This window comes from Jaculus jaculus, chromosome 1 (genome assembly GCF_020740685.1).
Source record: "Jaculus jaculus isolate mJacJac1 chromosome 1, mJacJac1.mat.Y.cur, whole genome shotgun sequence".
NCBI classification, from domain to species: domain Eukaryota; kingdom Metazoa; phylum Chordata; class Mammalia; order Rodentia; family Dipodidae; genus Jaculus; species Jaculus jaculus.
In genome coordinates this window covers 299,751,086-299,775,860 of record NC_059102.1, presented here as the reverse complement: position 1 = coordinate 299,775,860, position 24,775 = coordinate 299,751,086, and the positions used below count along the sequence as shown (strand labels likewise).

The window sequence follows — 24,775 nt, the reverse complement described above, 5'->3', positions numbered from 1 at the left end:
CACTTCTGGAAGACGGTGAAAAGAAGTTTGATTCTCAAAAAGAAAAGCCAGACGACCTATTACCAAAGCACAGTCTGCTCTGCCCTGGATGGCTTCCCTCTAAGGACAGAAGGACAAGGCACCCACACCACAACACTAACTCTCATATCACAGGACCAATTAAACGTGAAGAGAAATATTCACAATAGTGGCATTCATTGGGCATTTTTTGTGTGTTGAATCACATATAAATTATCTCTGAAGTAGCAACTGTTATGCCTATTTCACAGATGTAGAAACAAGACTCAGAGAGATTAAATACTCAGGAACTCACATTCGGTGAGTGGTGAACTGAGACTATAAACCAGTCTCCTTAATCCACAACCGGTGTGCCTGTTTCCTCCCCACAAGGATGCCCTTACCTGAGGGACCTGAGATGGGTTGTAGAGAGGAACAGCCCCTGGCAAGGTGGGTGGGGGAAGCAGCACGCCAGGCTTCGAGTAGAGCTCAGAAGAAATACCCTGTGATGAGAAAATCTGGTCAATGGCTATTTCCTGGTATGTTGAGGTCTTCTTTGGTGTCAGTTTTATTTAGCATAAAGGCAATATATATATAAAAATTACAGGAAGTCTCCAGAAATGAACATGGTTCAAGTAGGCACAACAACTATCTACTGCTGGATGGCAATCAAGAATTTCAGGTGCTCACACACCTGAAGCAAATAAGGAAGAAAAGGCACAGTAAATTATATTGGTTGGGACTGGAGAGACAGCTCAGCAAAGTAAAGTGCTTGCCTTGCAAGCTGAGGACCTGAGCTTGGATCCCAGCACCCATGGAAAATTCCAGGTATGGAAGCATGCACCTGTAATGCCAGAGCCTGGGTAGGCAAAAATAAATGGATCCCTGGAAATCACAGATTAGCCATCAGCCTGGTTGGTGAGCTTCTGGCCAATTAGAGAGCCTGACATCAAAGAGATGGACAGTGCACATAACAATAACACCTGAGGCTGTCCTCTGGCCTCCACATGAGAATGTGCACACATGTATGCACGCTCACATACACACATATGAACATGGATACATATTGGCATGCACATCACACACCAGAAAATAATTATACTGGTATCAAGAGCATTCAAGTCAAGCTTCATGAAATAAAAGTATTTTCCTAGGAGGCTGGGAAGATGGCTAAATGGATAAAGGCAGTTCCTTGCAAAGTGTGACAACTCGGGCTCAATTCCCAAGCCACCCACATAAACCAGATGCAAAACGTGGTACAGGTGTCTTGTTTATTTGCAGTGAAAAGAGGCCCTAATGCTATACCCCCCCACACACACACACACAAATAGATTACTAAATTTGTAAGGTATTTTATTTATTTATTTATTTGAGAGCGACAGACACAGAGAGAAAGACAGATAGAGGGAGAGAGAGAGAATGGGCACACCAGGGCTTCCAGCCTCTGCAAACGAATTCCAGATGCGTGCGCCCCCTTGTGCATCTGACTAAGGTGGGACCTGAGGAACCGAGCCTCGAACCGGGGTCTTTAGGCTTCACAGGCAAGCGCTTAACTGCTCAGCCATCTCTCCAGCCCCTGTAAGGTATTTTCTTAACCAGGCATAGTGGTGCATGTCTTTAATCCCAGCACTCAGGAGGCAGAGGTAGGAGGATCACTGTGAGGTCAAGACCATCCTGAAACTACAGAGTGAATTCCAGGTCAGCCTGGGCTACAAGAGAGACACTACCTCAAAAAAAAAAAAAAAAAAATCAAAAGTTTTTTTCCTTAGCAATAAATGTGAAATCTTGCAAGGGGGACAATCTGTGAAAAACTATCCTAGCCAAGGGCACACTGGTGAACTATAGGTCCCATTATGATAGGGAAAGAGGTGCTCCCCTAAAAGTCATCTATAAAGCTATATAAGCTAAAATATATCCCTCCCAAAGTTCACAGGATGAAACCTCAGCATTCAAGTGGAAATAAGGTCATGAACTAGCACCCTTTCCCAAGGAGGGAAGTTCATGCAAACACTCATACAGGAGAGAAAGACCACGTGAAGACACAGGGAGAAGACTGCCAACTGCAAGCCAAAGAGAGCGGCCCCAGAAGAAACCAGACCCAGCAACACTTTGTCCAGGCACTTCTAATCTCCACATCTGTGAGAAACTACACCTCTGTTGTGGAAGCCCACCAGGCTATGGTGCTTGTGTCATGACATCCGCAAAAAAGCCATGCAGACATTTTCTGTTTCCCTGTGAGTCAGCCCTCACAGGGCAGCTCCTCGAGGCCACCGTGAACATTCAGTCTTCAGTCCTCAGTCCACACACACAAAGGCACCTACTGAAACCTAGGCCCTAGCCTGTGGTATACTCACCCCAGACTCTGAGAGTTCTCCCATCCCAGTGCCCTTGGCTAGTCCACCACTGGCTGGGGATCCTTGGAGGTCACCTCCAACTAAAAGACAAGGAGTCACAGCTGTTTCCCATGCTTAGAATTATGAGTCCCCACTGCCAGAAGGCATCCCCACACACACCCCAAAATCACAGGGAGCAATAGAGATGGCCCAACAGAACCAAGACTGGAGGTACCTGTGCCCCTAGAGATGGTGCTGGCACCAGGCAGAGGGGGGGACTCGCGAGGAGGTGTTGGTGAGAGACCCAGGCCAGCATGGTGAGGAGATGATGATCTGGGAGATCCCTAATATGTGGAGAAAGAGAGGCAGCATAGGCAGCATTGGTGATCAACAAATTCATGCAAACCTATATAGATGTATTCTGGTATCAACAATGGTGACCCCACCTGCAACTGTCACTGGGAACTCTTCACAAAAGACATTTTCCTCCTGTTGCATCTCAATAATGTGCATCAACTCCCTGTTGTTGGCCCTCTGAGGTAAAAATTCTTCATCTTAACTTTCCAAGCCTAGAACGTGTAACAATCCTCTTGTCTTAATTCCCAAGTGCTACAGGCATGAGCCACTATGTCCAGCTTCTGAAGCTTGCTTACTCTGCCTGTGGCCCTTACAGAAGCTAGTCATTTCCCACAGTCTCCCAAAATCCTCTGTCCCATTCAGACCAGAGACCAATGTCCGCCCAGGCTCTGCAGTGGAGGAGGAATTCCTGAGGGGCCCACAGGGAGGGTGCACCCTGCTCCCTACTCAGGAGTTACCTCTGATTCAGAACTGTCTGAGGAGTCTTCCTCTCCAGAGTGGGACACGCTACCCATGGGCTTAGACCGAAACCAGCTGAACCAGCCAAATCCTGAGCTCTGAAAGAAAAGGGAAATGTTAAGGCCCATGGAATTACTTCTCTCACCAACCATGAATGTTACCCACCCTGGTCCAACGCTGCTACACCGCTTGGGAGGGCAACAGAGGAGGAAGAGTGAATGGGGGGAGGCAGGTAGCGGCCATCCACCTTTGTGGTCTCTTTCACATCCGTTGGTTTTCCTGTCTGCACAGCATCTTGGGAAGAGGTTCTGTCCGCTTCTTCAGAAGACTCTGCCTCGTCCTCCCTGGCTGAAGCAGCTGAGCTCTCAGAAAACCCTTGTGTCCTGGGATCCAGTGGTACCTGGAATAAAATTAAAACAACAGTGCTTGGAGGGGGGCTGGAGAGATGGCTTAGCAGTTAAGCACTTGCCTGTGAAGCCCAAGGACCCCAGTTTGAGGCTCAATTCCCCAGGACCCATGTTAGCCAGATGCACAGGGGGCTGCATGCGTCTGGAGTTTGTTTGCAGTGGCTGGAGGCCTTAGAGAGCCCATATTCTCAATCATTCTCTCTCTCTCTCTCTTTTCCTATTTCTCTCTCTGCCTGTCACTCTCATATAAATAAAAATAAACAAATTAAAAAAAAAAAAACAGTGCTTGGTAAGTCACAAAGTACATTTTCAGACACCCTTCTTATCTGGCCCCTCCAAACCCAGAGGATAGTCTTGGGAAATCACACCCTATTAAGGGAGAAGAATGCTCAGGCATGACTAGTTATAGACCTCAGTACCAGTGCAGGAAACAAGTCCAGGTCTTAAGCTTCAGAGGAGAGGTTGTATGCTATGCTATCCCTCTAGAATGCAGTTTTTACCTTCAGGAGAGAGGGTTGTATGCTATGCTATCCCTCTAGAATGCAGTTTTTACCTTTAGGAGAGAGGGTTGTATGCCATGCTACCCCTCTAGAATGCGGATTTTACCTTCGTGAGAGAGGGTTGTATGCCATGCTATCCCTCTAGAATGCAGTTTTTACCTTCGGGAGAGAGGGTTGTAAGCCATGCTACCCCTCTAGGATGCAGATTTTACCTTCGGGAGAGAGGTTTGTATGCCATGCTATCCCTCTAGAATGCAGTCTTTACCTTCGGGAGAGAGGGTTGTATGCCATGCTATCCCTGTAGAATGCAGATTTTACCTTTGGGAGAGAGGGTTGTATGCCATGCTATCCCTCTAGAATGCAGTTTTTACCTTCGGGAGAGAGGGTTGTATGCCATGCTATTCCTCTAGAATGCAGATTTTACCTTCGGGAGAGAGTTGTATGCCATGCTACCCCTCTAGAACGCAGTTTTTACCTTCTGGAGAGAGGGTTGTATGCCATGCTATTCCTCTAGAATGCAGTTTTTACCTTCGGGAGAGAGGGTTGTATGCCATGCTATCCCTCTTGAATGTGGATTTTACCTTCGGGAGAGAGGGTTGTATGCCATGCTATCCCTCTAGAATGCAGTTTTTACCTTCGGGAGAGAGGGTCGTATGCCATGCTACCCCTCTAGAATGCAGATTTTACCTTCGGGAGAGAGGGTTGTATGCCATGCTACCCCTCTAGAATGCAGTTTTTACCTTCGGGAGAGAGGGTTGTATGCCATGCTATCCCTCTATAATGCAGATTTTACCTTCGGGAGAGAGGGTTGTATGCCATGCTATCCCTCTAGAGTGCAGTTTTTACCTTCGGGAGAGAGGGTTGTATGCCATGCTATCCCTCTTGAATGCGGATTTTACCTTCGGGAGAGAGGGTTGTATGCCATGCTATCCCTCTAGAATGCAGTTTTTACCTTCGGGAGAGAGGGTTGTATGCCATGCTACCCCTCTAGAATGCAGATTTTACCTTTGGGAGAGAGGGTTGTATGCCGTGCTACCCCTCTAGAATGCAGTTTTACCTTCGGGAGAGAGGGTTGTATGCCATGCTATCCCTCTAGAATGCAGTTTTTACCTTCGAGAGAGAGGTTTGTATGCCGTGCTATCCCTCTAGAATGCAGTTTTTACCTTCGGGAGAGAGGGTTGTATACCATGCTATCCCTCTAGAACACAGTTTTTACCTTCGGGAGAGAGGGTTGTATGCCATGCTATCCCTCTAGAATGCAGTTTTACCTTCGGGAGAGAGGGTTGTATGCCATGCTATCCCTCTAGAATGCAGTTTTTACCTTTGGGAGAGAGGGTTGTATGCCGTGCTATCCCTCTAGAATGCAGTTTTTACCTTCGGGAGAGGGGGTTGTATACCATGCTATCCCTCTAGAATGCAGTTTTTACCTTCGGGAGAGAGGGTTGTATGCCATGCTATCCCTCTAGAATGCAGTTTTCACCTTCAGGAGAGAGGGTTGTATGCCATGCTATCCCTCTAGAATGCAGTTTTTACCTTCAGGAGAGAGGGTTGTATGCTGCCTCTCTAATAGTTTGAATGAAGCAGGCACATGGAAGTTGCCATTGGAGATTAAAAGGTCCTGTGAACACCTCTCAGAGATCCTCTAACCCACAAACCAGAGGGTACAGCAACCAGCAAACCTAACTCACCTTGGAGCTCATCTCCTTCCAGGCTGGCTCAAGAGTAACCATACATATACACCTTTGTATTAGCTTTTTTTGTTATGGTAAAATATGCAGAGTATAGAGCTTTTTGCTTTCACCACATACAAGTGCACACATAGATCCTCTAGGCTATACAGCCATCAGAGGTATCCTTCTCCAGCACTTCTCATCATCCCTTCAGAGACTCTGCACCCCTCAAACACTAACTCCTCACTGCCCTTCCACAGTCTCTAGTCACCTCTACTTCATTCTACTCTGTCTCTATCAGTTTGCCTAAGCTAGATATTTCTTATCAATGGAACCATGCAACCCATTGCCCTTTATAATACATTCCATGGTCTATTCTCAATAAAGCACGATTGGTATAAACTTTGGAAAATATAAAGGAAGATTTATTTTTTAATCCTACTAAGTAACTGTCTAGGATGTTCCATGAAGTATCCTAAATGTGCTCAAGGAATTTAGCAGAAGAATGGATGAAAAGATTGTTAGAGACCCTCGTTGAGACATTTTGCACAGAGACATTGCCTCCCCCCCACACAATAACCATGGGGTTGACCTGTATCCCTAGCAAGGAAGGCCTCTTCAGTACCCACATAAAGCCAGATGCACAAGGTGGCACCTGCATCAGGAGTTCGTTTACAGCATCTAAAGGCCCTGGAATGCCCATATTCATTCTCTCTCTCTGTCTCTCTGTGTGTCTCTCTCCCTTCTCCCCCCCCCCCCCACTCTCTCTCTCCCACTTTCTCTGCTTGCAAATAAATAACTAAAATAAGTATTTTTACCTGGGTGTGGTGGTACACACCTTTAACCCCAGCACTCAGGAGGCAGAGGTAGGAAGATCACTGTGAGTTCAAAATCATCATTAGACTACATAGTGAATCTCAGGTCAGCTTAGGCTTGAGCAGAGACCCTGCCTCAAAAAAAAAAAAAATTTATAAAAAAAGGACCACTGTAGCCAGGCGTAGTGGTACATGCCTTTAATCCCAGCACTCAGGAGGCAGAGGTAGGAGGATCACCATGAGTTCAAGGCCACCCTGAGACTACATAGTAAATTCCAGGTCAGCCTGGACCAGAGTGAGACCCTACCTCAAAAAAAAAAAATGCTCACTGTGAAGGGCAGGGGTGCAATCAGTCCACAGCTGAATGGAATGATGGACAGTTAGGAGGAAAGCTGAGGAGAAGAGATATGGGTAGGCACTTGTCACCACTATGACATAAGCAAGGTAAACATTAAAATGACCAAAGTCTTCTTAAACACAGAAGAGAAACAGAGATCCCTATGCAAAATCAGGACTAAGGCAGCTCTGTTGCTCCCTCCCCAAGAACACAGAAAGGTGGGAGTGAGAATAAGCAAGAACACAGCCTCCTTCCAGCTCTCAGGGACTGGAGTGGGAAGAAACACAGGGTGACTTGCAGGAGGTGGAGAAGACAGATCTGGATGCTAGGGAGGGGCTTGTGTGTGGCTAAGAAGCCAGGGGCAAGTGGCAAAAAGTAATCTCATTCAAATTTGCATTGGCATCTCTCCTGACTCATCCTCTCACCTGCAGTTTGGAAATGACTTCTAGACCTTCAAGATCCGGGAAGGTTTCTTGGAATGCTGTGTTCTCTCCTGAAGCACCAAAGAGAACCAAAGGTAACCATCTAACTCTGTGCTTTCCCCACCCACCTTGAAGATGGGACCAAGTTTCTTTCTTCGCAAAGCAGCAAAGCAGCAGGAGCTTGTGCAAGTCACAGAAAACACAAAGTCCACTTGCTCGGGTTCTCTCAACTTCAGCCAGCCTATAGAATACTGGCAACCCAGCTGGAACGCATGAACACCAAGGTGACTTCTTTTGAGTCTGGGACATCAGAGTGGCATGGGGCTAGGTCACAGGGTCTCACCCTGCCTTCCTCTGTGCAAGAATCTCTAGCTTGGCCAGGACCTTATTTAAAAGGGCAAGATCAAACCCTCATGCATGATTCCCACCACCTCCCTGACAACTGCTCAGCACTGCTCTCCCAACGTTCAGCCCCTGCTGTCCAAGATCTGATGGGCCTAAAGAAATGTGGGACCAAGACATAAACACGAACTCTGCCACAGTTCCTGACAGTAAGCTCTTGGGTACAGCATGACTTCAGACCTTGATCACCACGCATCTGACACACAGAGGGCTTGCTTATCACGCTCTCTTGTAGTCCCTCGAACTTTAAACTACGTGTTCTAATGAAGGCTCTGCTTGTCCCAGTGGAGGGGAACGTGGGCTGGCAGGGAGCATGCTTCTTCAGGGTATACGAGCTAACAAGGAGCACACCCTCCCTCCATCCATGCTTCTACCAGCTTCAGACCATTTCCCCCAGGTGTTCTTTGCACCTTTCTCCCCAGCTTCTTTCCTGCCAAGACTCCACACCACACTGGCTGGCAGTTCTTACCAAGGGCGGGATGTGTCTGCAGCGGTTCCTCCGGGACCTCTCCTCCAGGAGCCCCTGTAACTGCCGCACTGCTGCTGCTGTCAGAGGTCCCTGAGGGTTGAGTAGCAGGAACCGAGTAAAGAGGCACTGGAGCCCCCATGTGTCCTGCATCTACTCCGGCTGGACAGGGGTCCTGCTGCCGGGGAAAGGGCTGATGTGGGCTGGGCTGGTTCAAGCCTGTCTGCTCCAGTGTTGACCACGGGACTGAGTGGTACCAAGAATCTGCTGAGTAGCTTTGATGTCCTGAAAGATCTTGGTAGAAAGAATCTAAGGGGAAGACATGAGACTTGAAATGGGACATTTGCAAACTGATCACACGAGAAATATTAATGTTCTTTTCCTCTTTAGAAGGAAGTCACAAAGACTGGCTACTCAATATAGCCTTGAATAATACGATGATAAGTAAAATACCTGTCACTGCTGTTCCCCACTTCCTTTGACCCACAGGACAGGAAGGCATAAATGGCACCCCATTCAACTCCACACCTCTTAATATTTAAATAATGCTTTCTCCTTTAAGGAGTTCCAGTAAGCCTGGGTGGTTGAAATTTAGAAAGCTTAAGATTAAACCTGCAAATCACACTTTGGAAATGATGTTTTTCCTTTTCAAAAATCAAGATCCATTTTCCCTTGAAGGGGCCTCACTCATAAGATCAACTAAAGTGTAGGTATGTGAAATGATTGTCCCATGGACAGAAGACTGGTGTGGGCTACCAGCCCACCTGTTCCACTGGGCGACAGAAGCCTGTACTGCATCAGAGACACCCAGATTGGCTCTTTCAAAGCCAAGTAGCAGACTGAGGCCTCCCTTGCTTAAAGGAAGTACAGAGACTAGAAGGCAAGAAACAGTAACCCTTTGTGATTCACCATGAAGGTAACTTGGGGAAGGGGTATAGAGTTAACTGGGGCAACAGACCTGCTGACCAGCCACTCAGGCATCCCAAGGGAAGAGTTGGGAATGCCAAGAGAACACTCTGAAACTTACTTCACAGTTATACAGCAACAGATAGCTCAAAAAAATCATCAGAGCTTCCAATGTCCACAACAGTAACATAAGATATAAATAATCTATATTCTCCAGCCTCAAGACGCTGCTGGGAGAAAGGCATCGACATGGTCAAACAATTAGCCAGACATGCAACGCAGCTCATGAATCATTCAGATCTTTAGCAACTAGACTGGGAAGCAGAGACTCTCACACTCCATGAAGTTACAAGTGCCCAGGGTATGAGAGACCAACAGGAGGCAGCCATGTGGAAGAGATGTCTGGAGCAGTGAGTCCGATTTTCACAGATCAGGAAGGTACCAAGGGAGGGAAAGGGTGAAGCTATCCAAAATTATCTCGTCTCATCTAGTCAGAACAGCATGTTGGGTACCTGTTGTTCTTCTGGCTCTGGAAATATCTGAGCAAGCAGAATAGGGATCCCCAAGGTCTCCTGCTGCCTTTTGCTATGTAAAATAAAGTAAAATCCTGTTAATCAGTAAAAAAAAATAAGGACAGAACACAAAGTAGTTGAAAAATTAAGTCAATAAGAAACTCTCAATAAATAAATGTGACAAGGTAAGGGAACCTTAGCTGAATGCTCAGCTCCCAGGGTCACCTGGACGGGACACTTCTTTCCCAGGTCTCCCAGCTTGGCTCAGAATAGGCAAGTATGGCTATAGCCAATATCATCCACCTCCCTAGAGTTAGAGGCTGAAGGAAGGCACTAAACTGCAGACCTCAAGTCTGCATCCACAGGAGGGAGACATGACAATGTGTGTTTTAAAATCCACCTTGTCCTTTCTTCAGAACAGAATGGAAGAAAGAAACTGGGGGAGGCCCTGCTCCAGTTCTCCTCTGATTATGGCCAACAGCAGATTTAGCAATTGTCAGAACAAAAAGGAAAGGCCTGGATGTCTTTTAAGCAATTGCCCTTCATTACATGAAAGTGACACAGGTCCTCTGTGATCCATTGTTCCTAACAGAGACAGAGAAGCTTTAATGGTCATGAAACATTCTCCTGGACCTCATAAAAGAGTGGTAGGAGTAGCTGGGACGAGCCCCCCTAAGTCACATGCAAACACAGGAAAATGTTTACAGATGGGAAAGAAGCAGGGACAGGGCAGCTGAGAATCCATCCTTCTGTAGACGCAGGCTGTGCCTGAGAAGTGATGGGAGAGCCCAGGAAGTAGGGGACAGGGCACTTGCTAAGCCCATTCTGTTTCTAGGGGACTTGGGAAGGACAAGCAGGACCCACCCTCTGACCCTGGTGCCACCTCCAGCTCACCTCCAGCTCTTTGTGCAGCCGCCGCAGCTGCACTAGCCAATCTGGCTCCAGCTCCCTGTCCCCACGGCGTCTTTCTAAAACCAGAGGATCTGACAGCTTCAGTTTCTCTGCGAGCTATGCCAGGTTTCCAGGCAGGTCAAGGACAGAAAGTAAGAGAAGAAGGGTGAGAAGAGAGAGAAATAGAGCCAGTGGAAAGAGAACGTAAGGAGGAGCCACCACTCCCTTGCACATTACATTATAAAGAACAGTGGAGAAATAACAAATTCAGCAGATCTCCTCCAAAAATTGCAACATAAATAAATAATTAACCCATCAGTGGCTCTACACAGCTATCTTCTCTGTAAGCAGCGTCTTAGACTTCGGTGCGCCTGACAGCCACTCGGGGCCTGGTGGTCTGGCTGGGGCTGAGACCTGTATGTCTCTCAAGCTCCAGGTACCCTGTTTTAAAGCTTCATGCCATTCTGTGTCTGGAAACTTCCCTAACCACCTATCCTAGCCTCTGAGTTCCCTGCAGCCAGCAAAAAAGCACTGGGGAACGGGGGTTACAGCACCACTGATTTTAAGGGTTGTAGAATCTAACACTTGGGCTTCATGCAAAGCAATACAGAAAAGTGAAGGGTGCACTGCCTTTTACTCTCTTACTAATGGGTTTTTCTTCAATTAATTGTAACAACTATTTGCCTGAATGTTGTTCTCTTCCCCAGGAACCAAGGCTTGATATGTTTTTGTTTTGTTTTTTAAATGTGTCCCACATGTGATAAAATATTCCATGCATTTAAAAGCATTTTAATAAGGATCATTTCCTGTTTTAATCACTAAAATGTATTTTTGTAAGCCCTGCTTTTGTAATTAGAACAGCTCACCATAGCGTGGGTTTTGCTGTACCAGAACAGCAGATAGACGAATGAATTTCTCAAGCAGTGCATGCCTGCTTCCCAGTCCCCCAGTCCCACTGCCCCTGACTCGCCACATCCTTCTTGTGCATGTCGAACCTCTGCTTATCACATCAGGGCATGCATACCTGGTCAAAGACAGCCGTGGGCTCCAATTTTGCAGCATGTTCAAAGAAGATGAAATGTGGAGTCTAAGCTGCACTACAATGGCTTTCTCTGAACATGGAAGATAAAACGCCTGCCGAGACCCCTTTGAGACGCTCACCTTGATGAGCTCCACTAATAGCACGGGGTGACTGCTCTCGCCCTGGCTCAGGACAGCGGCGCCAATAGCTTCACAGTAATGCAAGGCCTGGGATGCCAGGCCGTAATCCGCCAGACGGGAAGCATAAAGGAGCTTATACACCTGTGAAGAGGAACAGGGCCAGTGAAGAGCCCATGCAGGCAGGAGACAGAGAAATAGAGATAAGACTTCTTGGAAGTCAGCTGACTACCAGCTTCCGCTAACTCTGACATCCAAATATCAAGAGCCTTGTGCCATTTGAGGCAACTTATCTGTGTATGGGCATAACTCCAAATCCAGCCTGCAGTTTCCTAAATGCTGGAAAAAAGGAGGGGACACCATCTGCTCAGCTTCCCTGGCCCCAGTCACCACCAGGACACACAGGTAAAGACATGAGTGTAGATGCTGGCACAAGCTGCATAAAGCCCCCAGGAGAGTGCAGACAAGCTCGCAGAAGCAGGAGTGATGGGGCAAGGTCACATCATAGCACTCTGGTGTCAGAAAGACCCAATCACCTCCGAGCTCAGGCTAGGTAGGCACTTGGGCTAGTCCCTTCAACTCTGAGCCTTCATTTCCTTCCTAGCATGAGAGTGATCATACCACCCACCCCCTAGTTGCTGTGAGGATCAAATAAGATCATTCACACAAAGCCCTTAGAATAAATGGTATGCAGGAGCAGAATGTAACCCCTGTCAGCCTCAGTTTCCTCTTTTGTACAAGGAGAGGGGTGATCATGTCTACTGATAGGACCTGAAATAAGTAATAAGTGGCATTAATAGCATAATACGGGACATGAAGAACAGTCAATAAAAGTAGTTAATCTCATGACTATCAGCCTGAAGCTGTACCAAAATAAGTGGCAGGTGGGATGAATAAAGCAGGGAAAGGAGACCCAAGTACCTATGTATAGAGGGAGCTACAAGGAAGAGCTGATAGGCAAGGCTTTGCTGGAAGATGGGTGTTGGGGAAATTTTTCAAAGAAAGAGACAACATTAAATGGGTCAATGCTTTATAAGACAGTGATTTATCCCCAAGGCGGCGGTGGTGGTGGGGGTATGTGTGTGTGTTGTGTATGTGTGTGTTGTTATTGGAGATGTATGATTCTCAATATCAGACGCTGAAGTTATACATTCATTACAGAAGGTCTCAGGCCTGAAGAAGATAACTGAAGCAAGGAAGGAGGATAATTACTCATAAAAAAAAGAAAAGAAAAGAAGCCGGGCGTGGTGGCACACGCCTTTAATCCCAGCACTTAGGAGGCAGAGGTGGGAGGATAACTATGAGTTTGAGGCCACCCTGAGACTGCATAGTGAATTCCAGGTCAACCTGAGCCAGAGCGAGACTCTACCTCAAAAAAGAAAGAAAGGAGAAAGGGAGGGAGGGAGGGAAGGAAGGAAGGAAGGAAGGGAGGGAGGGAGGGAGGGAGGGAGGGAGGAAGGGAGGGAAAGAGAGAGATAGACAGAGAGAGAAAGAAAGAAAGAAGGTGGCCTGGAAAGAAAGAGAAAGAAAGAAGGAAAGAAAATGCAAGGCAGTGTGGGTTAAATGTCAGATGGGGCTCCTGGAGCCAGTACTGGGGTTGCACAGTCTGAGCAGCCAGTCACCGTTCCCAGTACGGCAGAAACCAGCCACCACAGTCCCATGCCAGCTCCATGAGACAGCTCCACTGTCCCACGCATTCCACAGCCTGGACCACTGAGGGCCACCATTGTCTCCCCAGCGACAGGGATGAGAGGAGGCCGCACAGCGGCGGTCTCGGAGCACACCGGAGATGAGCCGGGAGGACCGCAAGGGTCAGCGCCGGTCATTTTGAATGAAAGGTGGCAAAGGGACGGCCAACAGAGAAGCTGAGAAAAGAGGACAGAGGTCCTGAGAGGGAAGAAAGGAAGAGGCAAGCCCAGGGCAGAGCGGGGAAGAGGCTCCTGAGGCAGAGGAGTGGTCAGGAGCGGGCCGGATGCTGGGCAGGCCGAGGGGAGGGCGGTGCTGCCCAGGGCGGCCGGGGCAAGGCAAGGCGGCGCGTCCACGTGTGAGGAGGGCGGCGAGCACTTCTGCAAGGCTTTGCTGCCTTCAGGGGACACAAAAAGAAACCCTCCGCCTCCCCACTCTCCCCCGAAGGAGGGGATCTGGCCCGAGGTGACCACATGGCAAACAATAAAGCCGAGGACGCAGCTAGGCTGGCGGCCTCCTCTGGCTTCCGTTACCTGAAAAGAAGGGATGAAGGACTTGGGGCGGCTCAGCATCTGGCAATACTCGAAGATTTCCGTCCTCTGGATAGCCTCAGTGGTTGCAAATTTCAAAAACTCTTGACTAGAACCAAGAGCAACAATAACAGAGATTGAGGGAAGAGCCGGTTCCAGCCTCCTAGGTAAACGTCAACCAGCTACATGAGGTCACGGCAGAGCCCCTAACCCGCCCTGCTTCCAGAAAGCTCCCAGACAGGAGGGAGGGACCGGCCCGGGGTGTGTTAGGTCCCTGCCCTCTCGGCTCGGTCTCTCCAGTCTGGGCAGGGAATGGAATGAACTGCTGGGAGGACACTGCAGGGAAGAAGTCCCTGTGCCTCCATGACTTGGGGGGAGGGGGGCACTGGGTCCTCACTTTGAACATACCGAGAGCCAACCCTCTACCCTACAGCCTGAGCTGACCCAGGGGCGGCACCCCAGCCTGAGGACGCTGTCACACCAGAGGTGAGCCAGGGCTCCTCCAGGAGGTTATAGAAAACACCTGACAGAGAACAAGGAGGACAGCTGAGGCAGAAAGCAAGTAATGGGTCTTGTGTCCAAAGTTTGCTCAGTCCATGATGAAGAAAACTGGGTGAATATAATATGGCTGAGGTGTGCCACAGAGTCCCTCATACCCCCAGGTCCCCTCACCAGCTTGCAAGGTGTCTAAATTCACAATCACCAGAAATATTGCCAAGGGTGAATACGTGATCTCCAGAAACTTCTTCAGGAATCATGAATATAGGAGGGGGAGACATATGTACCCAAACACCTCTATGGTCACAGTTGATTTGTATAGGCCGTCTTGAGCTGACTATGCTATCTGAGCCCCGTACCTCTGGAGAACAGAATTTGAGGCTGGCACATTGCTACAGCGCTAGGTAATTGGTGACAGCAGTTGCAAGTTGGGCCTGAGCTCTGAATCCAACCTGACCTTGCACCAGCAATACTATCTTAGACAAGGGTTTGGTTTCGTTTTGGTTTGGTTTTTTAACTATTTGATTTATTTGAGAGAGAAAGAGGCAGATAGAAAGAGAGAGAATGGGCACTCCAGGGCCTCCAGCCACTGCAAACAAACTCCAGATGTGTGAGCCACCCTGTGCGTCTGGCTTTACACGGGTCCTGAGGAATCTCACCTGGGTTCTTTGGCTTTGCCAGCAAGTACCTAAACCCCTAAGCCATCTCTCCAGCCCTTGAACAAGGTTTTAAACCTCTCTGTACTTTGGTTTCCCTTCTTCACTACAAGAGCAAAAATATCTTTGGCGGGGGGGGGGGGGGGAGGCTGGAGAAATGGCTTAGCAGTTAAGACACTTGTCTGCAAAGCCAAAGGACCCAGGTCCAATGCCCCAGCACCCATGCACAAGATGGTACATGCATCTGGAGTTAATTTGCAGTGGCTGGAGGCCCTAGCATGCTCTCTCTCTCTCTCTTTATCATTCCCCCCTCCCCCCTCTCTCTCCCTCCCTCCCTCTTTCTCTCTCTCAAATAAATAAAAACAAAATATTTTTTAAAATATATCTTCTCCATAGGGTAGATCTAAAACAGAAGAAATAAATGACATGAGGTGAGTACTCTGGGACTTCTTTCGGAACATGTTGTTTTGTTTTGTTTTGTTGTTGTGTTGTGGTGTGGTTTTGGTTTTGGTTACAGGGCACGTAGCTGTGACTAGCTGACCTGGAACTCAGTATCACTATGTAAACCAGGCTGGCCTCAAACTGCCTTTGCTTCATGGTGAGCTGGGATTCCAGGAATGTTCCACCAAGCACAGCTCAGAAATCTTAACTACTGTAGGAGAGGAGATGAAGAGACCCAGAGCAGAGAGGCACCTCCCAGGAGTAAGCTTGTTTGTTTGCCAACTTACTCATTCTCCAACTACTTACTGAAGTTCTGAGTAAAATTCCTTGTATTGTGGTGAACAAGAAGTAAGTGACCAGCAGGGCAGGCTCTAAGGAGTTCTTGAGCCACTTTATCTTATGGTGCTAATGAGACACTGAACATAAACTTCTTCCACTGTCAAATTTGTTTGGAGTGGGCTGCACAACAGACCCACAACAGCCTAACAGGGAGCAAAGGAAAACTTGGAAAACTTATTTTAAAATAGACAATCTTTGGTTATGGAACCAGGCTGCCACCCAGTGGCTAGAAGGGCACAATACATCTCAAAGCACCAATCCACAACTTCCCACCGGAGGACCTGGGCCCTGAGGCCCCCTGGTGGTGCGATTTTGCACGCTCTGGCCACGTTTTCAAAACCTTTGCAAAAATCAATGTAGAAGGGCCAGCAGTAGCTGAAATTCACACGAGATAATGCAAGCTGGAGCCATGAAATCCAGCAAGTGCTAAAATAATCCTGCATAAAACGCTTTTGTCACTTTCCTCCACAAGAATCACATACCTGTGGCTACTGCCCAACAAGACCAGATGGTCAGTCTTCACCATATAGTGGCCAAAGGGCACGTGAGCCATGAGATAGCAGAAATGAGCGGCCTCCACAAGCCCCTTCCCAGCTGCAAAAGAAAGAAAACAAGACTCAGTCATGGAACACGCCCATGGGCGGCCCATGTGGGTAGTACTTGGGGGTCAGAGGGCAGAAACCTCATGAGAATACACCAATGTAACATAAATCACAGATCACACCCACCCATTTCACTCTCCATGGCCAGCCTTTCGGGCCTCAAATATTACTTTTCAATACCCATCAACCAGATTAAGGCACAATTTTACCTTCTCCCAATGAATTTTTCATTGGGCATTTTCTAAACATCACAGTCCTTCCTGGGATGAGAAGTGAAAAGAGATACCTATCCTTGAGCAAAGTGGACCACTGAAACTGGTAGTCTTTAAACTAGTCCTCCCGGGATATGGTTGCTCCCCTGCCAAAGTCAGGTAGCAGAAGGCTTTTTCTAGTACTCAGGAAAAAAATCACAGTAGGGCTAGGGGAGATGGCTCAGCAGCTAAAGGCACATGCTTGCAAATCCTAATAACCAGGGTTCAATTATCCAGCACCCAAGTAAAGCAAAGTGGTGCATGCATCTATGATCCCAGGGCACCTACAACAATGGGGGGGGTGGAGATGAAGCTAGCAGGCCAGATAATCTGTTTGTTTGCATCCTGACAGTGACAGCTTGTTTACAGTAACAAAAGACCCCCCCCATCTCAAAGAAGGTGGAGAACAGCCACTTTGAAGGGGTGCACTGTGACATGTACACTCATATCAATAAAATCACAGTAATTTCCAAGTTGTTCCCAATTTTTAAATGTTCTCCCATACTTTTTACACTCCTAATTGAATTAATTTCAGTAAGTGTTATGGTCCATTTTCCTTGTCAACTTGATTAGATTTGGAATACCAAAACCAGGAGACACTTCTGGGTATGCTAAGGTGTCTCCAGAGAGACGTAATGGAGAAGGGAAGACTTACTCTGGATATGGACAGCAGCACCCGCGGGCACGGGATGGGATGAAAAGGAGAAGGCTGTCCTCCCACTATACTGCCCCCGGCCACTTTGCGGGGGTATAGTTTAGATGAACTGCATCCCCACAAACGTGAGCCAAAATAACCTCTCCCTTCCTTAAGTTGCTCTTGCCAGTTCCTTTGTCACAGCAATGAGGAAAGTAACTAATACAGTAGGTAAAGGACCAAACGCAGTGCCTGATGGCTAAAAATGGCTCAGCAAACATGGGTTTCTTTGCATCCAGGCTGCTGGATGACAGACCATCACTTGTCACAACCTTACATCTGGCAGCTTCAAGTCTAACAGAGAAATTGTTCTCAAAGTTCCACAAGGGACATTTGAGAGCTACTGAGATGGAATATCCATTAGCATTAGTACTTCTAAGGTCATGATCACAGAAAGATGATAGAAGTAAAGGTTACAGAATCATCCAGGGAACTTAAAAAAAAAAAAAAAAAAACCAGCATGTCCTATCTGATAGACTAGCGACACAGGAGGTAACATGTCCCCTCTGTTAACTCTAGGCACAAAGGTGTCTCACTCAAGGCCAGAAGATCAACTGCTTATGGGGGAACCATAGAGTCACAAAACACAATGGCTCACAAGGGAATTTCTAGAAACAGAAATGCATGATGGACATACCCTTCCCTGGAGTTCCAAATTCCAAAATGCAGCCTCCTAGGTCCTGAAAATGCCTGGGCCATAGATTCTGTCCCTCTACAGAATCTAAGGCTCTATGGACAGATGTCTAAGACTGACCTGGAGATACCTAGAGGAGGAGGGAAGTGCTGACTTCTGCTTACCCAAGGTGTCCCCCATGGTGACAATGGCACGCTGATACAGCTCTGCATCCCCAGACTGATTTGACAGAATCACAGCCAAGTGGGGCCTCCAATCACCCCATTGCTTGTCTCCAAAACACTGAAAAATAATGAAGATTTACAGAACCATTTAGTGCTGCCCAGGATGTAGGTAAAGCAGGCTGTTGTCTATTCTTTGGTTTGAATACATGCAGAGAGTGTTGACTCCTCTACCCGCAATGCTGCTATTCATTGATGTAGAATTTACTTTATAAAGAAGGACTGGTGTGTAGGACAGGCATAGTGGTACATACTTGTAATCACAGCACTCAGATGGCTGAGACAAGGAGAGATTCAGTTCAAGGCCAGCCTGAACTACATAGTGAGACCTTGTCTCAAAACTAAAAGGGGAGAACCAGACCTACAAGAAGGACAGGTACATCCATATTTACATACATACATGGGTATATAAAGATATTAAACCTGCTTTTATTTCCCTCTTGCCCTATCCCCCTAGTGATTCCACCAAGGGACAACAGAGAGTCAGCAGTGTGGTGGATTTGTGAAGTCGCCACACATAAGTGGTACTTTTCCTGTGAGCTCACCCTAGGCAGGTGTGATGGTTTGAATCAGATGTCCCCCATAAATTCGTGTGCTCTGAATGCTTGCTTCCCCAGCTGGTGGCAGTTAAGGACATGGAGCCTTGCTGGAGAGGGTGTGTTGTTGAGGGAGGGCTTGGGGATATTATAGCCACCTCTCCCTTGCCAGAGATTAGCTCACTTTCCTGCTGCTGTTTTCCACCTGCCGTGGCCAGGGTGATGTCCAGCCTCTGCTCATGCCATGCTTTCCCCTGGCATCATGAAGCTTCCCCTTGAGACTATAAATCAAAATAAAAACCTTTCCTCCCACCAGCTGCTTTGTCCCAGCAACAAGAAGGTAACTGCAACAGCCACCCTTCCTCTCAGTAAAGAATTTCAGGGGGGAATGCCAACACAGAAATAATATAATGTCATTGACTCAACACAGCCCTGGATTCAACTCAAGTTCTGCTTCATACTAGTTGTATGACCTTAAACAAGGTTTTTAAAATAACTTTGAACCTTTGTTTCCTCCTCTTGAAAACTGAGAACATAATTTCTTCCTAAAAGGGTTACTGCTGATAACAAAACAAAGTAGTTACATGAATACACAGCACAGTGATCACACTTGATTTTCACTTTGTAAATTCCATAGCAGGTATGAACATACACACACGCACACACACTCCTCACACACCTAAGCTCAGCAGAGGAAAAGGCGACTTGTAGACTAGTCCAACTCAAAGTTGTTATACAAACAGGTAGAGAAAGAAACTGACAGTAATCACTATGGCTTAGAGTTCAAAATTATTCATAGTTATTTATTGCTTTTAATTATGTTAAACAAAAAATGCTTTATACACTTTAGCTTATACGCACTCTTGTTTATTTAGTCAATGCAAAATAAATTAATGTGATAATGGTGGTGATAATAAATCACAGCAGTAATGGTAGATTTCATTCATCACTTTGACTTACATTGTGAACTATACCCTTGGCTAAGCGTATCTCCTGCTAACAATCACATGCCCCAGCTATTATTATTCCTTTCATTTCGTTACATAAGCCAGGCCCTCTTCTGAATGGATTTTTGAGAAACTAAGAGGCAGAAGAGACTCCCTGTCAAGAAATCTTAGAAGTATCCTTTGGTCTCCTATGAATGATTTGGGGTTAAAAAAAATCAGCATAAAACTCATTGAGAGCTGGACGTGGTGGTGCACACCTTTAATCCCGGCACTCAGGAGGCAGAGGTAGGTGGATCACTGTGAGTTCGAGGCCACCCTGAGACTACATAGTGAATTCTGGGTTAGCGTGGGCTAGAGAGTGAGACCCTATTTGAAAAAAAAGAAAAAGAAAAAAAAACTCACTGAGAGATCAAACACTTATGAACCCAATGTCCATGTGACCACGTATGTGAGCATGGCGACTGGCAGGTTCACGTGTGCTTTGCTTTCCTTTTCTTGATGATTCTATTGGGTTGGACACCACAAGCCCCAGAAAGATGAAAACCGAGGCTCTGCAAGATTAACAAACCTCATTTGCAAAGCAGTCATGAATAGAGTCCAGTTTAAACCTGTGGTGACCTATGTCTGTATGTCCAGTTGTCATGCCGTTTCCACTATACCACTCATCACACGGAACTGAAAACTAGCCTTTTATTAGTTTTTTAATGTCTTTGAACTAGGAGCTGGGAAGCGCCTACACTCTAAGATCAAACACTGCATAGGCACATTGTCTGTGACACCTTAATTTTCTCATTTTAAAGTAGGGAAAATTAGCTAACTCTACCTTTTCACTGAGACCCAATAGATCACAGGCTGATTATATCACTTCTCCATTAAGTGCCTTGAGACAGGGTACAATTTTACTGGAGAGCTGAAATTTCCATTCAGCTGCATTGTGAAGTGTACTCTGTGTTCCAAAACAGCCCATTGGTCTTAATGATGGGGGACAGAAGTCATCATTTCTCGTTTCTCTTTTTAGCATTATCTACAGCAATAAGAAGGCTCCAAAAAAGCAAAAATGTGAAGTCTATTGGTATTAAAACTAGTTATCAGCAAAATTCAAGTTTCACAACCCAGGAGGATGACACCCTACAGCCTCCTCTGGTCTCCACACATGCACACAGGAGGTGTACATCTGCACACACATGTGCATACACCACACACAAACACAGACATACACCATACCACACATACTATACATGCATGCATAAAAACTTGATTCAATATTTTTTAAGTTTCAAAATACAATAAAAGGCCACCAAATGCTGGGTGTGGTGGTGCACACCTTTAACCCCAGCACTCAGGAGGCAGAGGTAGGAGGATCATCGTGAGTTCGAGGCCACCCTGAGACTATATAATGAATTCCAGGTTAGACTGAGCTAGAGTGAGACCCTAACTTCAATAATCCAAAAAAGAAAAAAGGCTACCACCAAAAGTAATGGAGATTTGGTAGAGGTTCATTCAGCAGGAAGCAGAGAGAGATGAGACAATTGCATCCATGAAGAAAGAATATGAAGCTAGCTTCAAAGAGCTCAGGAAAGAGATGGTGGAGAAGAGGAAGTCACAAATGTGACCTTCAGAGCTCAGTAGGGGAAACATGAAAGAAATAAAGACAAAAATGTCAGACCAAAAAGCAAGACACTGGTGAAAACACAGTGAGGAGAGACAGACAGAGAAGGGGGGAAGGAAGGAGAGAGTGAAGAAGGGAGGAAAGGACAGAGGGAAATGCAAATAAATAAATAAATAAATATGTTTAAGGAGAAAATTTAAAGTCAGGTGTGGGGCCATATGCCTGTAATCCCAGCACTTTGGAGATTCATAAGGGTCAAGAGTTAAAGGTCATCCTTTGCTACATAGCAAATTTGAGGCCAGCCTGGCCTATATGAGATCATGTCTCACTAAAGAAAGAGTCCTGAGAAGATTGCTTGCAAGCAAGTGTGACTGAGTTCAGATCCCCTGAGTTTACTTAACCGTAGGACACTGCTGCAGGTGTCTGTAATCTGCCTATGGAAGAAAAGGGAGGCAGAGGTAAGAGAATCTATCAGAAACTTACAGGCCAACTAGCCTGAGAACAGGACAATGAACAACAAGAGATGCTTCCTTGAAGTTTAAGGAGGTGGAAGGTGAGGACCAATACTGAAACGTTGTCCTCTGACCTCCACATGCATGCCATTAGTATGCACACACACACATGAACATATATATCATACATATATACACACGGAGAAAATGAAAAAAAACAGGGCAGGCAAGATGGCTCAGCAGTTAAGGCACTTGCCTACAAAACCTTATGACCTGGGTTTGATTCCCCAGTACCCACATAAAGCCAGATGCACAAATGGTATGTGCACTTGGAGTTCGTGGCAGCAGCTAGAGGCTCTGGCACACCCATTTATTTATTCATTCATTCATTCTCTCTCTCTCTCCTTGCAAATAACTAAATAAAATATTTTAAAAAGAAAAAAAGAAATTGTGCATGTGTATGTAATGTATTTTATACATATGAAAAAAGTATACATGGAATTCTTAAAGATAAATATTGCAAGAGATAGTTCAAGAAAATATTCCTGAGGCAAGAGTACTTGCCTTCCATGCAAACACTTGGAGCTAAGTTCAATTCCCAACACCCACATTTGAAAAAGCCAGGCATGCACAGATAGGGACATTGCTGCCCTCCAATAACTGACTGCTGCTCCCACAACACATAACCCACAGCCCATGGGGAATACTAGCAACCCCACTGGAGAGAGTCCCCTGTGGAAAAGATGGTGCCAACACATGATGTATCCATACAAAATATGTTCTTAATAAAAAAATGTTTTTAATTGTAAAAAAAATTCTTTAATCCAGGCATGACCACCCATGTTTGTAACCCTGGTCATGAGAGAAATGGAGATAGGAAAATCATTGGGACTCACTGGTCAGCAAAACTGACCAACAAATAGCAGATTCAGTTTCAGAACAGACTGTTTCAGGAACACAATGCAGCTGAGCAATAAAGGAGGACACCCAACATTCTACTCGGTCCTTGGCACATGTGCACACAGGGACTGTGCATCTGCATACAAACACACAAACACACAAACTTTTTAAAAGAAAATATTCCTGGGCTGGAGAGATGGCTTAGCGGTTAAGCGCTTGCCTGTGAAGCCTAAGGACCCTGGTTTGAGGCTCAATTCCCCAGGACCCATGTAAGCCAGGTGCACAAGATGGCACATATATCTGGAGTTTGCTTGCAGTGGCTGGAAGCCCTGGTGCACCCATTCTCATTCTCTCTCTCTCTCTCTCTCTCTCTCTCTCTCTCTCTTGTTCTCAAATAAACAAAAATAAAAATAAATTTTAAAAAAATATTCCTGAACTCTAAGATATGAATTACATATTTAAAGACTATTCAATACCCCCAGAAAAAATATCACCCAGAAATTCCAGGCTTGGTGGCACATGCCTGTAATCCCAGCACTTGGGAGGCAGAGGAAGGAGGACCAGCATGAGTTTGAGGCCACCCTAAGACTACATAGTGAATTCCAGGTCAGCCTGAGCTAGAGTGAGACCCTACCTCAGAAAGAAAAGAAAAATTCACCCAGCAGCACCAAGATACATGCTAGTGAAGTTATTGGAAACTTTGGGGCAGAAAAAGATCAAGGCTGCTATAAGAGGACAACTCGAATCATCTCCTCAGCCATTTTGAGCTGCAGAAACATGGCACCTAATGCAGCCAGCTCTGCTCCATTGGTGAGCAATGGGGAGGCATCCTCCAGGGAAGAGAAGGGCAGCTCTGCAGTGGGAAACACAGCTCTAGCTTTTCACAGCAAAACAGCAGCTGGGATGCTATAAGGAGTACAAAGTCTTTGGAGTCAGACAGACCTGGGCCAATCTTGAGCCTACTCCCACTCTCCTAAAATTTAAATTATTTATTTATTTATTTAAGAAAGAGAAAGAGGCAGAGAAAAAGAAAGAGAGAGAATGGGGCGCCAAGGCCTCCAGCCACTGCAAACGGACTCCAGATGCATGTGCCCCCTTGTGCATCTGGCTTACGTGGGTCCTGGAGAATCAAACTGGGATCCTTTGGCTTTGCAGGCAAATGCCTTAACCGCCAAGCCATCTCTCCAGCCCTGTCTCTGTATTCTTGACCCCACCCTTCACGTTCTCTGTGATCTAGAGACATTTTACACCTTTACGCCTTGGTCTCCACATCTGCAAGACTGGGATAGTAACTCCTACTTATGCACGTGGAAGCACGTGGCCCAAGGCCACGCACATAGCAGATAATGAATAAACCACTGCATGTGTGTTTCATGTTGACAGCCATCACTACATTCCTGAGCAGCCCCCAATTCCTCATCCCCAAACTTTAAGAGGCTGGGGTGTGGAAGGAAGCCTGTCCCCCGGAGAGTACCGTAGCTGCTTGTGGGATCCTTCCGGACATGAGCTGGAAGAGGCTCTGCAGAGGGTCATTGAGTGCCAGCGTGCTGGTGAAGCTGCGAGAGAGAAGACAGTCAGTGAGGAGCAAGCGTAGATGCGCCGCTGCCCACGTGCAGGGCCTTGTTGCTCCCACTCGACGTCTGCGGCCCCTTTGGGATCAAGAGCATCTCTTTGCTCCTTCCCTTGGGACACAGCAGCATCTTTACCCCATCACAAGCCCCCAAGTAGAACTCATCGTTTGGGGATATTTTCTTCGCTTTGGTTCTGAGGCTCAGAACCACAGGCCTTCTCCTACCAATAAGACGATGGCCAGCCACATCTCAAAGGCCCCTGGCGAACTCAGCAATGGACCCTCCTTCCCAGCCACACCTCAGCTCCTCCTCACCAAGCCCCACTGTGCTCCAGAGTCATTTTTCTGGCTCATCACAAGCCTGGGCCTGTAGAGCTTTGACTCACAAGCACTACACAGTCATTTTCAATAACCAAAGAGGCGTGGAAGAGGAACCCGGAAAGATCCTGCTGACGACAAACCGTGGGATATGCTTAACAAGGATATAATAAGCTCCACAGCTGATTTGAGACTTAAGCATACTCGGTAAGAGATATATTTTTTTCACAATTCACTGGACTCCATCAAAACTCAATGG

At 46.7% G+C, this 24,775-nt stretch overlaps 1 protein-coding gene across 4 annotated transcripts in view; it reads right to left on the bottom strand.

Annotated features, from left to right (window-relative positions):
• Positions 1-24,775, bottom strand: part of Sec16b (SEC16 homolog B, endoplasmic reticulum export factor) — a 68,317-nt gene that overhangs the window by 1,236 nt on the left and 42,306 nt on the right. For 3 of the 4 annotated variants that reach the window (XM_045135383.1, XM_045135393.1, XM_045135389.1), the window contains 14 exons: positions 24,103-24,184; positions 18,128-18,245; positions 16,265-16,376; positions 13,852-13,957; positions 11,636-11,776; positions 10,478-10,591; positions 9,584-9,656; positions 8,169-8,474; positions 7,301-7,368; positions 3,394-3,546; positions 3,146-3,244; positions 2,566-2,674; positions 2,352-2,431; positions 402-500 (listed from right to left, as the gene is read on the bottom strand). In XM_045135383.1, the coding sequence (XP_044991318.1) occupies positions 402-500; positions 2,352-2,431; positions 2,566-2,674; positions 3,146-3,244; positions 3,394-3,546; positions 7,301-7,368; positions 8,169-8,474; positions 9,584-9,656; positions 10,478-10,591; positions 11,636-11,776; positions 13,852-13,957; positions 16,265-16,376; positions 18,128-18,245; positions 24,103-24,184 (1,660 nt within the window). Of the gene's footprint in view, positions 1-401; positions 501-2,351; positions 2,432-2,565; positions 2,675-3,145; positions 3,245-3,393; positions 3,547-7,300; positions 7,369-8,168; positions 8,475-9,583; positions 9,657-10,477; positions 10,592-11,635; positions 11,777-13,851; positions 13,958-16,164; positions 16,377-18,127; positions 18,246-24,102; positions 24,185-24,775 lie in introns of those variants that run through there. The other variant, XM_045135397.1, reaches the window with a different exon arrangement.